At 32.6% G+C, this 19,527-nt stretch overlaps 1 protein-coding gene across 1 annotated transcript in view; it reads right to left on the bottom strand.

The window, feature by feature from the left end:
• Positions 1-19,256, bottom strand: part of Rgk3 (Rad, Gem/Kir family member 3) — a 55,191-nt gene extending 35,935 nt beyond the window's left edge. The window contains exon 1 of the mRNA XM_077436597.1: positions 18,752-19,256. Coding sequence (XP_077292723.1) covers positions 18,752-19,184 — 433 coding nt within the window. The 5' untranslated portion in view covers positions 19,185-19,256. The remainder of the gene's footprint in view (positions 1-18,751) is intronic.
• Between the last annotated feature and the right edge of the window lie 271 nt (positions 19,257-19,527).

The following is a 19,527-nucleotide window of genomic DNA, read 5'->3' as shown; positions in this document are numbered from 1 at the left end:
AGTAGAACCCTTTAAATTACCGGGATTATTTGACGAAACCCGACTCAGAAAACTGGTTGTGAGCCAGCGCGAAATTTCCCAGGACACCCACCCCACCACTCTATAAGATCAAATACCTCTCTTAAATGGCCTAATGAGATGTACGAAATCTAATATAACTTAACAGTATAAGACCTGATTTATATTAAATTTGAATAATATTATTTATCTAATATATAATTTCGAAAGAGACTCTGTATGCAAGTATGTAAGTATGTACATATATATGTATATATGTAAGTATCTTTAGTTGAGAACTTCGTAAACAAAACAAATTTTCTAAGACGACAATTCAATTGGTTGAATATTATATTTTTTTCGATTCAAATAGATTTAATAAAAAACAAATTAATATTTACTATTAGATTCGCCATGTTTAAGCTGTTTATATTACAAATACTGAGTGAATCCGGGTAAAACAACTAGTTATATATATATATATATATTTTATACGCATGATTGTGCGCAATCTTTCTAATTGCAATGTTGCGTGTCGGTGTGATTTCGTGTGGTGATTTTTTTTTTTTTTTATGAACGTCAATCATATCGTTGTAATTAAAATAAAAATTTAGGAGTTAAGCTCATTGATAAATTAACTCTTAATACTGTGAATGAGCGGAAAAGAATGAAGGTCTCTTTAATTTTGTTGGATAATTTTCTCTTCCATTTTTCTTTTCTTTCTTAAGCGTTTTTTTTTGTTGATTAGCGCTATAAAAGAAAGAAATCGAGTTCATTTGAAATTCTAATTAGGTTTATTTCGGCTAATACCTCACCAAAAGATGTTTCTTTATATACATGTGGACATTATTTTATTTGTATTACACTTTCGCCTTGATTTTGTGCTAATTTTTAAATGCGCAAGGCGTTGTTAATGTATTCAAATCCTCGCATGTTTACTTTTCCCATCGGATAAAATCATGCACAATCATTCGTTTCGAATACAAACGTACTCGTAGATATAGACATACATATATGTATGTACTTTCATTTGTACTCGAGCGATATAAAATTGCTTCGAGATAAGCTTCTTTATCCTGCCATAAAAATAAAAACGTGTCCTGCCACCAAGTATTCTTTTTTTTTTTTATTTCGCCTCCGTCTCTTAGAGTGCAAGAGTGGAGAATATGTACATTCATATCTATACTCCCTTTTTACAGATATAATTTATGTTTTGATCAATAATTTTGCACAAATTCTTTTTTTATGTACAAATTTAACATTTATGCATAAATATGTTTTTTTATTGCTTAAAGGAGAAATTTTGAATTCAAAAATTGTATCGAGAAATGCCAACGATATCTATCACATATATATTTTTAATTATAACGATCATCCTTTACAAAGGACAAGTCATTGCAGGAATAATTCCTTCTCGTCCCGTCTTTTCAAAGCTCTTGCCGGTTTATTGTGAATTGGATCGTTCGCTGAAATATGTCTTTATGTACATACATATGTATGCATGTATAGCAATTCTGGATTCAACTGGTTGTGATTAATTCACATCTTCATTTCAGCGGCTTTTGTTGTATGTTTGTATTATGTAATACGTATGTATGTTATCGTGTCTTCGCGTACGGATATGTATGTACATATGTACATAATATAAAGGTACACATACATTTATATGTTATACATACATATTAAACAGTTTTAGAAAAGCAACACGTAGAAAGCCATTTTGGTGTAATGATAATATATGTATGTACGTATGTGTAACATGTTTGAGCACTCAGTTAGACGGAGAGACTCGTGTGAGTCGTCAACACGTCTTCATTTATGCGACTTATTTTGTTTTCTCAGTGTCAAAAAAGGTCAAATTTTACGAAAAGTTAACATTTATTATTCCGGTTTCAACGACGAAATATTACAAGTAGCCACTGTAATTACCAAAAACCGTTTCGGTCAATTGATACTTCTTTTACACCAGGTATATGTAGAAAAAAGTGCTTCATACGTACTATTTTTTACTTGAATTTATTCACACATCAAATAGATATACTGTACCAGTGGCGTGCCATTATTGGACTAGAGGAGTTAAGCTACCCCCTAAAAATTAACAATATCAACAATTCAATTTAATACATTAAAATTGTTGTCCATATTGATATAATTCATTTGGATTTATGAAGTTCTTAAACCGTAATCGGCCCAACCTGAGGTAGTGGATTGCTATGGTATTGCTCGCCACGTCGTTCGCTTGCACGGACTCATCACGGACTTTATTAATTTACTTGTCTCTTCAACCATTTGTGGAATTTTCAATTGGAATATTTTGATTTGTATTTGTCAAACATCATTCTGAATTTTTTGTTGTTAAAATAACAAATATTTGTATAATAACACACACAGAACTTCTGAATGCAAATATGACAAGGGGACACGGCTCATGAAATTATTCCCGCAGACAAATCAGTGCAGAGCGCGTTGGAAATAAATAACGAGGTCTTGGAATGTTATTTTCGATCGATTGTTCGACAAATCATTCAGAAGATTAACTTTTGAAAACTAACAAGATGTTATTAAGAATAATCGGCTACGTACGATATGAAAAAATATTTCACTATAGTCTTTATCCAAAAAACATTTTTCGATAAAGTGAGGATCATTCTTCAGTATTATACATACATGCATATTCTGATTTTTATTAATTAATGTATATTCTTTTGAAAGATCGTAATTTTTTAGCATAAGAAAAGCTTTCGGCAGATGGTAAAAATAAAAATAATTAAATTTACTCATTCAGGAATTCTTGAAGTTTCAAAAAAACCATGCGATTGCATCGCAAGGAAATTCCACGCCGCTGAGCAAACGTCTGAGTGAAATGAAATAGCGTCACGTCTTGCCTTTATAATAAAAATATTTTTTATATCAAACCATTCTTGCTTTGCACTGTGAGTTCAACGAAAAGAAGGTTTCGGCTGAAGGGGAATTAAAAAAATCATCCAGACGGTGGTTAATTTTGAGACGATTCGTCACGCGCTTCTGTGTTGCACCACTACCGAAATTATTTCGTCCGCTATGACGCAGGAGAGTCAATTAGTATGAGTGGTCGTTCATCATTTCGAATTTCGACCACGTGGACCTCCAACGATCTCAAGACTCAAAACGAGCGATGTAAAAAAGAAGTAATTTTTTACAGTCACTTTGCCACATTAAAATTCGCGCCCCCGTTAACGACACCGCAGTGAAATTTTGAATTTATACGATTTTTTTAATTTTATTTGTCACAATAAAGCACTAATATATAAACATACATTATAAGTTGGAGGTTTAAACTTTCAAAAAATGTATTTTGAGTTACCATTACGAATATATCATAACCAAACTAAAATGTAAATCAGTTGAACTTATTTGAGTTGATGTTAATAGATGGCATTAAGAAAATCATTTTGTATACGTTTCGTTGTTTATGAGATTTTCTTAATATTGAAAATATATTAGAATTATGAAAATAACTTACAGCTGTAAATGTACATAAGTATAATATAAAAGAAAAGTATATATCGATAGCTTAGTTCACAGATATTTTATGTCTATTTTTGAATTTGTATCGAATTTTAAATTTGAAGATGCTGGAATAATTCAGGTTTTTCTGTCAAGGTAATTTATGTATACCGCATAAATTACCTTGAAAGGGAAAATCTTAATTATTCCAGCATCTACAAACCTAAAATTCGATATAAAGTTAAATTTCGATACAAATTCAAAAATGGATATACATATGTATGTACAATATCTGTGCACCAATCCACGATAAGCGGTCTTGCATTATTCATTATATTACTTTTATAAACGAAATATAATTAATATGATAGAATTAAATATGAAGACACGTTACAAGATATACTACAAAATGGTTTCTATAATAATGAGTACATTTATAACACCATCGAGTGAAAATTTCCTCCTAGTTGAAGTCGTAGTATATATGTATTTGTATAATTTTAACTACACGTTTTTTTATATTTTACGGGCTGCCCCTGAGTGACACCTATGGTATTAAACTTTTACATATGTATATAAATTTACAAATTATAAATTTGAAAATAGTGGTGACGAATAGTAGATGGTTTTGCCAATTTGATGATGAACCGTTTCAACAGTAAGTCTGATTTGAATAAATATCTAAGTTTGACCAGCAGTAATTCAGAAATGCTTCCAAATAAAATATTTTCAGTCAAGGTCAACACAGGGTTTGAACCCGGGAACCTCTTGGTAGCTAACATTAACGAAACCACCGAGCTGTACTTCTGGCTATATGGTAATTTTCTTATAAGAAAGGTTTGATTTATTTTGAAAAATATTGTTGAGAAGCACTGGTCTGTTCTCTCGGAAAATTTTTAGCGCCAAAGTGATCCAAAATGCGGCTTTTTCTTAATTAAATCGCGTCATTTGGTGAAAGCTCGTTGGTTTTTCCGCCGCGACGAGTTCATCGCACGTTCGTTCGGTCAGTTGCGGTTTTTCGACCACGGAAATAGACCAGATATTTATAAAAAATTTACACGTTTTTTAGCCCTGCACAGAAAGGTCATTTGCGATCCTGGACCCGACCTTTACGACAGTATTAAAGTATCCTCGCGTATGCGGCTGGACAAGCTTTCTCTCGTCGAATCTCACATATATGTATGTACATAGACAGGTGAAATGACAAGCGTGCTTAGCGTTCGCGATTGTACTGCAATATGATGATATGCTATATAATAGTGTGTACTTATGTGCATAACAATGAACAGGAATCGCTTTGAAAATATGTACTATGTATGATTGTATAAACACATACATGTTAAAATCACGGTGGTGTTTGTGAGTAAATTAAGGTGAACTGTTGACAGAATTGAGGGGAACTGTTTTTTTCAGGTCGGTGAAAATAATGCATTGTTTGAATTTACAGAGCGAAAGCGCGTAGCCTTTGTAAATGTCGCAATGAAAAAAAGCTCGCCGCTCAATACTGAACTCGAAAAAGAGAAAAAAAGCACGTAATTTTAAATTTTAATGTTGGTACTGAAGGTATCAAGTTATTATTATTAAATTTGAAAATTAAAATAAGGAAGGAAAATTTTCATACAAGCTTGATTAATGTATTGTTTATATAACATAAAACAAAGTTTGTATAGCTCGGTGCTTGCGTTAATCCTAACCGTTTCCAAGTTCAAGCTCTGAAAATTATTTATTTCGATTATGCTCGTCAGACTTGGATATGTATGACTCCAAATCGACCGTTTCCTACCGCAGTTTGCCATTTTGTCTGATTTCATTGTTGAAACGGCTCCTCATCAAAAATTGACTATCCTATCTACTATTATAACCACTATTTGAATATGATTTTAAAATTTAATATCTGTAAATGTCTGTTTAATATCGTAGGTGTTGCTCAGGGGCAACCCGTAATGGCATCATGGAAGAATAAAAAAAAAATCTAAGAAAAAAAAACGCTAGAGGTGAATCGATTTTATGTGTTATTTATTGTTTGGTTTTGTCATATTTAAAGTCTCTCAAGCTATCTTGAGTCAATGATTTGTCAAGATAATAAGTTCAAAAATATTTACTAATTTTCACTATGGACATACATACATATGTAGATAGCTCTGGAAGAGTATGCCATTAATGGTTCATAAATGAATGAATCTTATCGATGTATACTCTCTTGTGAATCCGACTAAAATATATCAAGGTAAATTGTGCGATCGTAACCACACTATATCCTTCCGCTCATTAGGATTAATGACCGCTGTAATCTCCCTAATTATTATACCTATATATAATCCCAAAACAAGGCAAATGTGAAATTAAACAGAACTCCCCCGAGACTCGTACAATTACCGGTTTCCAAAGCAGTAGAAGGATATTTCAACATTGTTGAGTTTCGAAACTGCAGCATTTTTACATTACATTTCGTGGAAATTTCATATGAAAATATTGCTTAAAACCACGTGTACGTGAATTGTTTGTCTATCATATCATCGTTTTAATAGTTTGCTGGCTCGTTATATTCTTCCTCTTTCGTCTTTCTGATACTAAGTGGGTATTCTTGTTATTTTTTTTAGCTTTATTTTTGTCTAAGTTTAAGCCAATGCGAAAGCTTGGACTTGTTGCGAAATCTTTCACGCTTTTCTTTTTTGGTCTTTTCAATACCGATGCGGAAAGTTAATCATATAGTAAAGTTCTACTATTTTATTTATTTATTTTATATAATGTCATCATTAATCATTCAATGCCTAGTGTTTAGTCTGACACATCAAACATGACAGTTATTCCTCATTACTTCAATGGTTTGGCTTTATCTATCTTCAATGTATCGAAAATCTATTAAACGTACGATAGTTCCTTTTTGTATATAAATCAATAATAAATGACCCTTCCGAGAACGTTTCAACGAAATATTAATCTAATATAGAATCTAGACGTTTATAAATAAGAATGTTTCCTAGAACTGATTTCAATATTAGATTAGATAAATATAGTGTATTTGGGTTCTTTATTTTATATAATGTATAAAAGCACTCCGTATTATGAGTACTAAGCGTATATTCCAATGTAAACTTAAATATATGGAAACAGTACCTTTGAAATATTTTGTATGGTGAATTGATCGAATCTTACGATTAATTAATCCAATTTTAAAATAGCGGAAAACCTTTTGTTGATTTTCTCATCCTTTTACTTTTTAGATAAACGTATTTGAGGAAGCCATCGAGTGCACTCGACTACTGTGGGGCCCCATTCAAGTCGTAATATCGGTCAATTGATCAGGCAGAGATTGTCTAAATTCAATCAGAGAGACGACAAGCTGTCTAGACTGATCCCTATATGGGAAGGAGATTCTTTATCTGTTGTTTTCCATTGGAAAACTTGTGTTTGGTGTGACCGAAAATAGAAACATGCTTGTTTTCCTCAAACATGTCGTTTCCACTTCGCTTTCGAATAAATTAAGCAAATCGCTACGTTGATGCCTTCGAAGTTGGCTTGCGAAAAATTTTTGTTTACAGTAAAATTGTAATAAATAAAGAAATTTAATATAAAACTATCGTGGGAAAAAATAGCATTAGCTTTTATTCGAATAGTCAAGGACATACAAATATAAACTTTTCTAATGGAAAAATCGTAAAAAAAATTAATTTAAATTCGTGGTTCGTAAATCGTTTGGTAATAAAAATCGTATTATAGTCCGTCGGTTTATCAATTAAATTATCGTTAAAAATGATTTTTTTATTATTTTTTCATTAAACGAAAAAGTTAATTAAAGCGTCAGCGTATATTCGTTTAAATATTCGTCTCGTTCGATCACAAACCACTCACATCGAAAATTCAGTTTTCAGCATGCAGTGAGGCAATTTGTCCATCCAATAAGGGTTCATAGTGCAGTTTAATACAGCCTTTAATCCGATTAGTGACAATAATACGAGTGCTAGTTTCATTTTATCAGAAAATGTGAAAAGCTAAAATATAATTTTGTAAAATAACATTTTACTACATGTGCTCATTAAAATACACAGTGAAGTTCCATTATGCTGATGACTTTCAAAGCGAGCGGAAATGAATGCTTCAATTGACAAGCGATCAATTATACATATTGGCATTATGTTTGCTCGAGTAAAATGTTTACGAATCAATTTAATCGTCCATATAAAATACGAGTTTTGGAACCACAAAAAACGTTTTATGTTATTACTTGCATATTGTATATTATTATTTTGTTCTCTTCCGCAGTTAACCCCCGTTGAAGTGCTAAGGGTGTGCGAGTTATTGTACGTAAAGTTCGAGAAAGCACTGGGAAATCTCATAACTCGAACCCACGCTCTCAATCCGTGGAAAAAGCTCCAAAATAAGCGTTAGCGTTAAGTGTTTTTTTTTCTTTTTAACCTTCGTATGCATTTTACGTTCGACGCTTTTAAGGTGTGCTGCTTTGGAATCTACAAGTGCGTATATAATAAATTCTAAAAGGCTGAAAAAGGGCTTTGTGTAAAAGGATTATATGCATCGCTAGATGATATTGCAAACATGTTTTTAAATCGTGCTCTTTAATATTCTCCGAGAAATACAATTAACGTTATTCACATGTTCACAAACGAATAATTTAAATAATAAAAGGTTGTATGTTTTGAACATAAAAAAACACAATCGTTGGTAATATAGAATTCTTTCTATGAATATGTGTACATATGTATATAATGTGTGTAGTGAAACGCATGTTCACAAAGCAATTTCATATTAATGGTATTTTGAAGCAATATCGCGTTTGAGCGCTTATCGAAAATCGATCATATTGGCCTTATTAGAATTTAGGAACATGTGGGTGTTTATGTGATATCAATCTCCAATATGTATTCACAAGCAAATTTATGACTTAATATCCTTATGTAAAACGACTTCCGAAACAAAAACCAACAAACAGTTCATTTCCAAACAAATTGGTGTACACTGATTTTCTTCTCGTTCAAAATTTCCATTATAGTACTCGATTTTGTCGAGATGCGACTTTCGTCTATTCGCATCACAGAAATAACATTCAGAAGACGAGAAATTCAGGTCGAGTCTCCGAATGAAAAATATTTTACCGGTCTAGTTTTTACATCGAGTGACAGTTTCTTGGAAATCGTGTAACGTATCAGTGTTTCGGTTGAGACAAATCACCGGTTGATTCGAGACTTGATTTATCTTCCGCATGTGAAGCATTAGGTGAATCAGTTTTGTTTTCAAAGCAAAAAAAATATAATTAATTAATAAACATGTGTTAATATAACATTAAAGATATAAAATCAGTCCAAAATGTATCATTAGCAAAAACTATTGCATATCTGTTCCTGAAACGCAAGGAGTTTTTAACTGGTTGCAAGAGAACATCCACCAATAAGCCGGTAATACAAGTAAAGCTAAATAATGTAAGCGACAGGAACAAGAAAATACAAATATCAAGACAAGAAAATACGATTACTACTTTTAATTTCGATTATTATTAATACTATTTATGAACGAGGTTCACAAGTGCTATTATATTATAGATGGCTTGGAAAGAAATATGCTTGCTCTGTATGAAAGTTTTGGCTGCAGATAGTATGAGACCAAGTAAATTAAAACGATACCTTGAAACAATGCATTCTAAATATATTGATAAACATACACAGAATATATTTTAAAAGAAAATTAGATCAGTTTAATAAACAAAAGAAAACCTCCAAGAAAATATGTGGTTTACGTTCCATCGAATGCATTGCTAGCATCGTGAAAGTTTCTTACAGATTCTCAAAATGTGAAAAACCACATATGTACAATAGAAGCGACACTAATTTTACTAGCAGCTATTGATATGGTTGAAATAATGAGCGAAACTGCTTGCTGATTATACAGTCGAAAGAATAATTTTATTTTTCTGTCAATTATATTTATGTTTATACATTTTTATCATTTAGAAACGTGTATTATTTTATGAAATAAAAATAAGGGGGACGAAGGGGGCGGGGTGAGGCGCCTAGATTAGATTTTTTTCAAAAGGGGGGTCTAGTAAAAATAAGTTTGTAAATCACTGCATTATAACCATCTTTTCATCACTGACATTCAAGTAATTTCAGATCAGTATTAAGTTGAAAGTAGCATTTGATATAAAAACTATCAAAGCCATACTTTTTCTATCAAGCGAATGCGCTACATTAAGGAGGAAAAGTTGCGATACTGTTTTTTTCGAATCAAATCTTCGGTCCAATAATAAATAACAATTTGTGCAATATAACTTCAAAGAAAATGTTTCTGGTTTTAAAAAATAATAAAACCAACCGCAACGCGTATCAGATTGGTAGAAAATTTCTTAGAATCGACCGTCGTATGTATAATAATTGACGTGTTAATCGCATTACTCGAGCTCGAACCGAAATGTTATTATTTGTTTGATCGATTCGAGATAGATGAAAAGACGTTTCGTTGGAATCGAGCGTCGGGCAGTTTACCGAGTAATTCAAATGTCTTTCACCGAAACGGCAATCCTAATGATATCCTATTAAATAACAAATTATTGATAGCATTATAATATACAAAACCACTATTCAATCGTTAATACGTTGAACCAGTTTTCTGGACTATTTTGAATAAAGTAGCTCTTTGTTGAAGAATAGACCCGTGTTTACTACGAGACGTTTACTCGTCGTCGACTCTATATATACACGTTTATATATACCTTAAAATGTGGAAAGCTTCTGTGTAATTCATTCAGATTTTTCCGACAGAGACCCTGACGTTTGTAAGATTACCAGTTGGCCTTGTCCCGCTGAACTTGTTACCGGGACGTGCTTATTCCAGTCGAGGAATGAATATCCTTGCCAAACGCAAGCTTCCGCAGCCAACAGAAATGAACAGAAATTGATTGTCGACTTGCTCGCTTGGCAAATGTTGGATGTTCGATTTGCATTTTTATTATTGATGATAATTCTCGTATGCGACGCGCACGTGGTATGGTTATGTGGCTGCAACGCTAGATGCAACGCTGACGAGTGTGCATAATTGTATCTGCGTATCTATCTCAAATCGCAAAGTTACTGCAGCGGAACGTATGCCAAATTTTCACTACAATAATAATATTTCGTTTTCGTTTGCGGAAATTTCACGGTCCCTCGGCGTGCGTAGTAAACAGATGATGATGACATGGCGTAAGATGGATATCAAACTTGATATAAAATGAGTTTGATTAAGCTCCTGATAGACGATACGCCTCCATTTATCTCTGTTTTACTTTAGTTAGATCATGTATATAATATTAATCGCACCAAATGATATATGTATGTACATTTCTATGATCTACATACATATGTATGTTTATATGTTTATAAAATGAAAAGATTATCTTATATGAAGTCGTGAAGCCTTTTGACTCGATAGTAGGGAGACCAAATATTAGAATTATTCGAACATCGAATATCAAATAGTAAGCTTTAAATTATGATGATAAAGTTTCAGAATGGTCAAGATATATTTTTTTTAATTTTAATATAGTAGTCCTAATCTGGTACATCTAATACATATTTATAATCAAATGTACTGTAATGCAATTCAAGATTATTTTAATGCGGTTGTAAGTAAAATATGGAGATTATTATAGGAAGGAATCTTTATTCGTGGGGAATGAAAACACGTGTAAAAATGCGATGTTAGTGAAACTAGTGTGCATTTAGTGGGAAATGAATATTTTTATAATCCTAATACGAATTTTGATATAAAAAAAAAAAAAAAATATATATATATATATATATATATATATATATATATATATATATATATATTAATATATATATATATATATATATATATATATATATATATATATATACATATACATATATACATATAATTTTTTTTTTAATTAATATGATAACTAATTTTATGTATTCAATATCACCAGTTTATAAATTTATATTTTTTGTTTAAGATTTTGAATTATATAATTGATATTCTTTATTTATTAAGCAATATCCTATTCCAATGTCCGACCAGATCTACCCGTAATCCTTTAATATTTTACATAATGAAGGATTACGATTGATGATTTACTTATTTAACAGGAATTTGCATTTAAAAGCAAAATAAATAAATACGATTAATCCCTGTTCTACTAACTACTCCTGTAATTCCTTTTTATAGTGCGTGAAATTTTGCTCGAATGGAAATTTGGCCGATTATGTATCGAAATTACTCAAAACTCACTGAAAACAGATACATTATTCAGAAATCACCTTGACCTTATTTTATTAATTTTAAACAGTGCCGTATTTAAATAGAAAAGTTGTTTTGCTTCACGTTTGTTAAATGTATTCTTTCCGTGGGTAGTTCTAGTTGATATATGAATACAAGTTTTAAGCATATGTATGTACATTTTGTGAATGAATCGCCAAATACCGCAAACCGGAACCCGTCAAATGAACCGTATTAAATTCTTATCCGTTTTCTCGGAAAAACCTCCGCTCCGAACTCCGTAAAAAATACGCGCCTGTTTTTGACAAGTTTTCCTTCGACATTTCATCTTTTTTTTTATTACATTATATTCTGTAATATATGGCGTATGAGGTTGAAAAATGAAATAAAATGTCAAAATCACCAAACCTGCACACGGCACAGATGCGCGCGTAAATCCATCAATCCTACAAGCATTTTACGCATATTAAGGATAGACACTGTGTTGCGGAGCACGTGTTTTCCGAAATTTCCGCCTGAAGGGGTACTTAAAGCCATACCCGAGACCCACAGAAGACCTTTGCTTACTCGATTGTATCTATTTTGATGTGCTCGACCGCGATTCCACCATGCCATTAATATTCGCGGTCCTTCCCAGTTTCCTATGGCCAGGTCTATTTGCAGAGCACTCTCTCCCTCTCTCTCGCTTTTGCCTATTCGCAAATAATGCTCGAACGCAATTCTCTACGTGCCGTTACATGTTTTATTCGATATTGTTTTGTGTTCGGTGAAATTATTGCGAAATTCGCCTCCGCAATGCTTTTCTAAGCTCGCAAAGCTTGTATAGGTAGTGCGAACGACATTGCCAGATTTAACAAACGGCATTGATTGCATCGTTCTCTCGTTCGGGTCAGCTTTGTTGGTAAGATGCTCTCAGACAGACCTTGGTTGAGGAAAAGAAACGTAAGCGAGAGGGTCTTGTTTTGCGGAAAATTTATGGATATTCGTGGAAAAACAACTGCCACCGAACAGAAAAGCAGAACAAAACTAAGCGTGCTCACAAATACATCATCGTTAAGAGTCCGTGACCGAGTCATATTATGAGAAAATCTCACAACTTTGCTGTTTTCGGTTCGTGTGCACACTAATAAAGTGCGGAGATGGAAAAACGTCTTGCGAAGGATGTTTGTAAATTAACGCCGACATTCGCATATATTCTCCATGTCCTTTTTGGCGTTTGGTAGGAATCATAAAGTATATACATATGTAAATACACGCATTCTGATGTTACTTGAAAAAGTATTCCCCTTTAATATATGTATGTATGTAAGAATATATACATACTTACTGTAAGAGCTCACTCATTAGTCTTTCTTCGAAATCCTCGAGTTTTCCGTTCAACGAGATAATTGTTCAAAATATTTAGATGTTCTTGAATCCAACAACAAACAATATATTATAATAAAAATATAAATTACTGACAATACAGATATTATAGCTTGTTTCGTGTAAAAATATACATATATTCTACATATATATTATGAAATTCAATATAAACAGCTTTCTTTACTTTTATATTATCCAGCACTATACGTAAACAGCTCGGAACAACACAGCACAGCATTGCACGTAATAGATTAGTTGTGTTAAAATCATTTCGTTAAAAGCACCGTTCGTTTTCATCACGTCCGTGCTTGTTTTGGACGAGTGCAAGGCAAAATCGGTTGACAATATTACAGAGCGTGGATTTTCGGCGATATTAATATGACGTTTCTAAAAGTATTCATATGCACATGGCAACAATTTACACCAGGCATCGAAAACCTATGACCGCGGGTCATCAAGTGACTCATTTGACAAATTCAAGTGACCCACTTGAGTTTTTTTCGTGTAAAAGTCTATTCATACTATCCAGCAGTTCACGGCAATAGCACAGCACAGCAACTCACGTAAATGACTACTTCTATTCATGCTATACAGCAGCGTTGGTACGTTTCGGCACGTTCAGACTTGTTTTTAGCCGAGTGCAAGGTCAAATTGGCTTACATATACATACATACATTACACAAAGTGACTATGCGACGCAATATTGCTTGAGTCATATCGTCGAGTCAATAGTGGAGTATTGTACTGTCAATACGGATTGTGATTCTAGTATTGCGGTTTTCAAAATAACCCGGATGTACTACTGATTATCACGATACTAAAATATTATAAAATCAATACAGATCGTGATAGATGTAGGTCGCGTGATAATATTGATAGTATGATAGGCTTCAATATTGTGACAATATGACGTTACGATAAAAATGATCTTGAATCCAATAATAAGCAATAGTTTTGTTCTCAACGAAATAATGAACGATCTTAATGATTTCAATGAAAGACTAAGGAAATAACTACATAATTTTGAAAATTTACGAGAGATGTTTTACTAAAAGACAGTTTTAAATTGAAAATACCCACTGACCCGAAACAATTTTTTAATAGTCACATTTCGGTTGGTTTTGACCCGCAGCCAAAAAAGGTTACCGTCGCCTGATTTACACGTTAATATGGGAGCACTTGCCACTATGACATCACGTCATTCGTGAATATTTCCAAAAATAGCCGGTTCTGTTTGATACATTTCGGTGACATATACTGCTGCATAGTATGAATAGATCGTGTGGATTGCTGCTGTTTCGGTACGTCACATACACATTACGAAACATATGAATGTATCCATATATATGTAGAATGTGCTAAAAAATATTTACGTGCAGTATCTGACTTAAGCCATGCTGGTACGAGTTCTTATTATCCCATACTTAATTTTTTTATTCATATTGGACTTTATAATATAATCCGGTTTATACGTACAACCTTGATAATAAGTGCCAATTATATAAATAAATTTCACAAAATACATTACATATTTTTAAAATGCACAATTGGGGGCTTTTTTATTAAAAGTATCTTATGTGTTGTGCGTTTAAAAAATAAAATAGATGAATATATGTATACATATATGAGAAAATACATACAAATTAATAGTAGTAGTTTATGACGGTGATAAATCAAAGCTGTCTGTGATTTTTATTGTAGTTTTACGGCTTTAAAAGCTTCGAACGTCTTTTTGTCTCTATTTAAGTTTGATAATGCAGCTAATTTCTATAGTGAGGTATCAGATATTGTTTGGACTATCGATGAATGTCATAATTTTCCCAATATACAGCTCCGATTCTTGAATAGATTTGATCACACCTTGTATACGTATTGTTTATGTAATGCCTACGTCTGGGTCCACACTTCAGAAGTGTTTCTTATAAAGATCACATGCGATTTGGTAAACTTCTATTTTCAACGCGAACAACACGTTGATTTATTGACGCACGTTGGGCGACAAAGTTTTCGATTCGAACTTACACAAAATGTTACTCAGAAAGAAGAATGAAAAATAAAAAAATAAATAACCGACTTTTCCTCGGCGTTACATTATGTTAAAGCCACAACTGATACTGATTGCAAGTGGCATTTGTATTTCGACGTTTGTTTATATTTGCTTTCACTAGGCTCTTTTTTTTTCGTATTCTCGTATGTAAAATATTTTCGCGTACACCTACAGCAGTTAGTGTGAGTTTGATGATACACGAGAATTAAAAATAAGTTATCGAGAAATAGACACACACGGAACATCGTACTGAAATAGATTTCCCGCAACAAAAACAAAGCGATGAGCATCAGAAGAATAAATGTGTACGGATTTAGCATTAAAACGTGCACACTTCCAACACTCGCAACTCACAGATTGACTGGCACGTTCGATTTTTAGATATTTTAAAACATGTTACATCAATCAGTGTGTAACGCTAAAATTAACATAGACCGTTCCGAGTTCAGAGACTTCAAACTAAATAACTCGAATGGCACTACAATAAATCAGTGAATGTTTTTATTAATACACATTTACCGATTCTGATAATACTTTCCACGTGTACGTGATTCAATATATGTTTGTAGGTTTTAATTGAAATCGCTTGTGTGCCTAAGTGTTCATATACAAGTTAAATGAAAAATGGTTCGTATTTTTCATGTTTCTGATCACCAAAATAGAATTCGGTCATAAATCTTCTTATAGCGAGGTAATAATCCCTTTTCAAAGTCATAAAACTGGCATTCTTTATAGCCAAAATAAAAATACATCCCACTTTTCGAACTATGAAACGTTTTATAATGCGAAATTAAACGAGGTGTAACGTGTGAGAAGTAGGCCAATCATAAAGTAGTAGAAAATTTTTATTTTTATTGTGTCCGTATCGATAAGTACATACTTTCATTTTGAGTATATTATAATACAATAACAAGTGAAAATTAATTATGTAAAACATTGTTTTGGATGTTAAAAGTTTGTCGATAATTTAACAAGGGTCTGAAAAGAAAAGTTGTAGCTTGAAGTTTTTCCGATAACTTAATTGTATCGATGCGCAATTACATAGTTCAAAAAACGGCTACAGCCTCGTTAATTTCGAATCAGTTCCGTTCGAATTTTCCCAATTTTGTTAGTCTTAATAATGTCGTGTTAATACGGTGCGAGTGTTTATTAGCTTTGTTAACCTTTTCCCCGGTGCGAAACATGAAAGACTGAGTAGATTAACTTAGTCAACAACTTTCCGGTCGAACGGCTTGAAATGTTTTACTTGTACCTCTTACAGGACTCATATAAAGGGTAGTTTAAATTTTATAAATGCATATACATATATATATATATATATATATATATATATATATATATATATATATATATATATATATATATATATATATATAAAAGTAGTAAAAACTACCCTTTAACCTAACTCCGGGTTTAATGAATGTGACCTGTTAAATTTAAGGCTTTTTATCCTTTAAAACTACATATACTTTTGATGTGTGAAGACTCTATCCTTGCAACCATGTACATACATATAACAACATTCAAAATTTTATCGTCAATGCAAATGCTTTCCTCTTCCAAAATAGACCAATACACTAATTAATTAAATTCTCTTAAAAAGTATATATGTGATGCTTTTTTATATGATGCTTTTTACCTAATTAATTTTAAAAATTAATATGCATGAAATAATATAAGCAAGTAACAAGCAAATATTGTGGAAAATCTAGCTATTTCCATTTTAGGAATTCGATTTTTTAGTTTAATTGAACTAAAAAGTACTAGTGAAATAAACATATGTATGTATGTATTATATTATATATAATTGTATTTAATTTGAGTAGGATATATCTTGTCTTAAATTATTAATAAATTTAGTTTTAAAAGTACATAGTTATACAAAATTAGATATAATGGGGAAATATTCAACCTACAAAATTGTTTAATTCTCATCCACAAATGCATAATTTGTTCATACATATGAAGACAGCTAAGTGAAATCCAGTATAAAAGTACTTTTCCCAATATGTATGTATGTATTTAAAATGAAGAAAATAAAAATGTATGGTATTATGACATATATGACTGTACATATATGTATGTATGTATGTATGTATCAATCATGCTAGAGGTCAAACACGTATTATCAAAAATCCCAGTAATGGCAAATTGAAATTTGCTCTCAAGTAAGATCAATTTTTACTTTATCTACATATGTATGTACATACATACATAGTAACAGTAGATGAAATTTTGTGTTCATACGAAAATTCGAACTCAAGATTTTGACTGTTTCAAACTCGGAATCAATCACTGATCACGTTTTCATGATCTAGAAAAAATGTGTGTGTTTGTGTGTCTGTATGCCCGTGTATTTTGGAGATTTTTTGAACACCGAGTTACTGAAATTCTTATCGATACTACATACGTAGGTACATTTTTAAGTTGACCGGAAATGGTACCTCCGCTTATAGGTGTCCTCTTTTTTTTAATTTTTGAATTCAATTATCTCCCAAAACGGCTAATTGAATCGAATTGAATGTTTTTTTACATGTAATATAAATTATAAATTTTAGACCCCAATATATTTTAAATATTTTTTCCTAAACTGGAAGAAGTACTTTTACTCTAGAGAATCGATTTTTTTTATATTTTTCTCAAAAACCTTTTGGTTTATTGAACTTAAATTTCATAAATACGAAGTTTGTATACTCGTAGAAGTTTAAGCTTCATACCAAGTTATTCGATTTTTCTTCTACTATTTTTTTCGACCCCTTAAAGATGTGCGCTCTTCAGGAAAAAATTTAAGTATTATTCTTGTATCAATGTGATGAAAATGAAAAAAATCACTAAATAAATTATAAACCGGAAGTGAGATTTTTTCCTCTTAGAAAAGTCAAAAATATTTTGACCACTATTCTGTCCACACCTCTGAACGCATCAAGCTGAAAATTTATATTTTTATTCTTTTTGTATGTACTAACTTAGAGCTGATAAGGTTTTGGTCACAATCCGTAAACCGGAAGTAGTATTTAATTTTTAAAACAATATTTCATTATTTTATTTTGACCTTTTAAATTATTTTGATCTTCTTGATATTTATTGTGTATAATACTGATAGTGATTTTAAGTAAAAAAAAATTTAAAAAAATCCGACAACCGGAAGTAGAACTTTTGTCTTGTGCAAGTTTCCATACATTTGCACTCAATTTTTATCGAAAATGCTGCCTTAGCTATTAGTATTTCATAATGCTGCCGGTACGTGTGAATGTGTCTGTACGATTCAATATCGAATTTTGTTTTATGACCTTCTTATATTCCTCAAATACATAGTTAAAGTCATGGTTTGGTCACATCCGAGTTTTTTTTATACTAATCGTCATACTTTAACTAGTTTTCATTGTTACATTTATGGTAAGTAATAATGTGGTGTTATATTCTAGCTAATTCGTCTAAAAACGTAAAATATAATTAGAATTAGGGACTTCCATTATCAAGTACGACTTTTTAAGAGCATTGTATCTTACGGTGTTGAATCTGGTCAAGTAAGTTTCCTTTTGTTTTCCGCGCGTAATATTCAAAGTTTTCCGAGCGGAACCGACCCCTCGACTTTCGAGTAAGCAAAGCACTTTAAGATTCAAGTACCTCCTTTGTGCGTAACGTTGAAGGTGCGCAATCTGTAAGAGTCCTCATCCGGCTCCAGGTCCTGAGGCTGCTGCTTCGGCACATCTAGAAAAGCGTTGGAGCGACGATGGGCTGGTGAATGTGGGGGCGCTCCGTGCTGCTGGGGGCGGCGGCGAGCTGAAGCCTGCCGCCTCACCGGGGGTGGAGTCTCTGCTTCAGAAAGACGAGGTTCAGAGCTGTAGCGAGTCGGGGCGGTGGACAGAGCCGTAGGTTGGGGGCGGCGGCGCGAGGGGCGGCCTGCGGGGGCGCGGGCTGACTGAGAGCGGGTTGCGGGGCGGCGGCGCCTCACCGACGCCCTGTCGCCCCCGGCAATTGCTTCCATGCTCGAAGATCCGGCTCCGCATATTGACATGGAGCGTGCCTTGTTGGCGCCCCCAAGCACGTCCTCCGACATCGTGGCTACTTCACTCACTGAGTAAAAGCGCGGTGAAAATGCATCGAGACGCTCCCGCCTGCCGCCCCCTACCTACCCAACTTGTTCGTGGAATGCGAGGTATGCCGTGAAACTTTTCCGGGATGAAATTTGGCCTATGTTTCATATATGGTACAATTTATTATTTCAAATGTGAATTACAAGTATAAACTTATATATATATATATATATGTAAATGTAATATTCAAATTGAATCAATATAATTTTTTTTATTTATATTTCTATGATGACATTAACGATTGCCCCTGAGTGACATCTGTGGTATTAAACTTTTACATATATAAATTTATAGACTATACATTTG

This window comes from Arctopsyche grandis, chromosome 8 (assembly GCF_051622035.1).
Source record: "Arctopsyche grandis isolate Sample6627 chromosome 8, ASM5162203v2, whole genome shotgun sequence".
Taxonomy (NCBI): Eukaryota; Metazoa; Arthropoda; class Insecta; order Trichoptera; family Hydropsychidae; genus Arctopsyche; species Arctopsyche grandis.
This window is presented reverse-complemented; position numbering and strand designations above follow the sequence as displayed.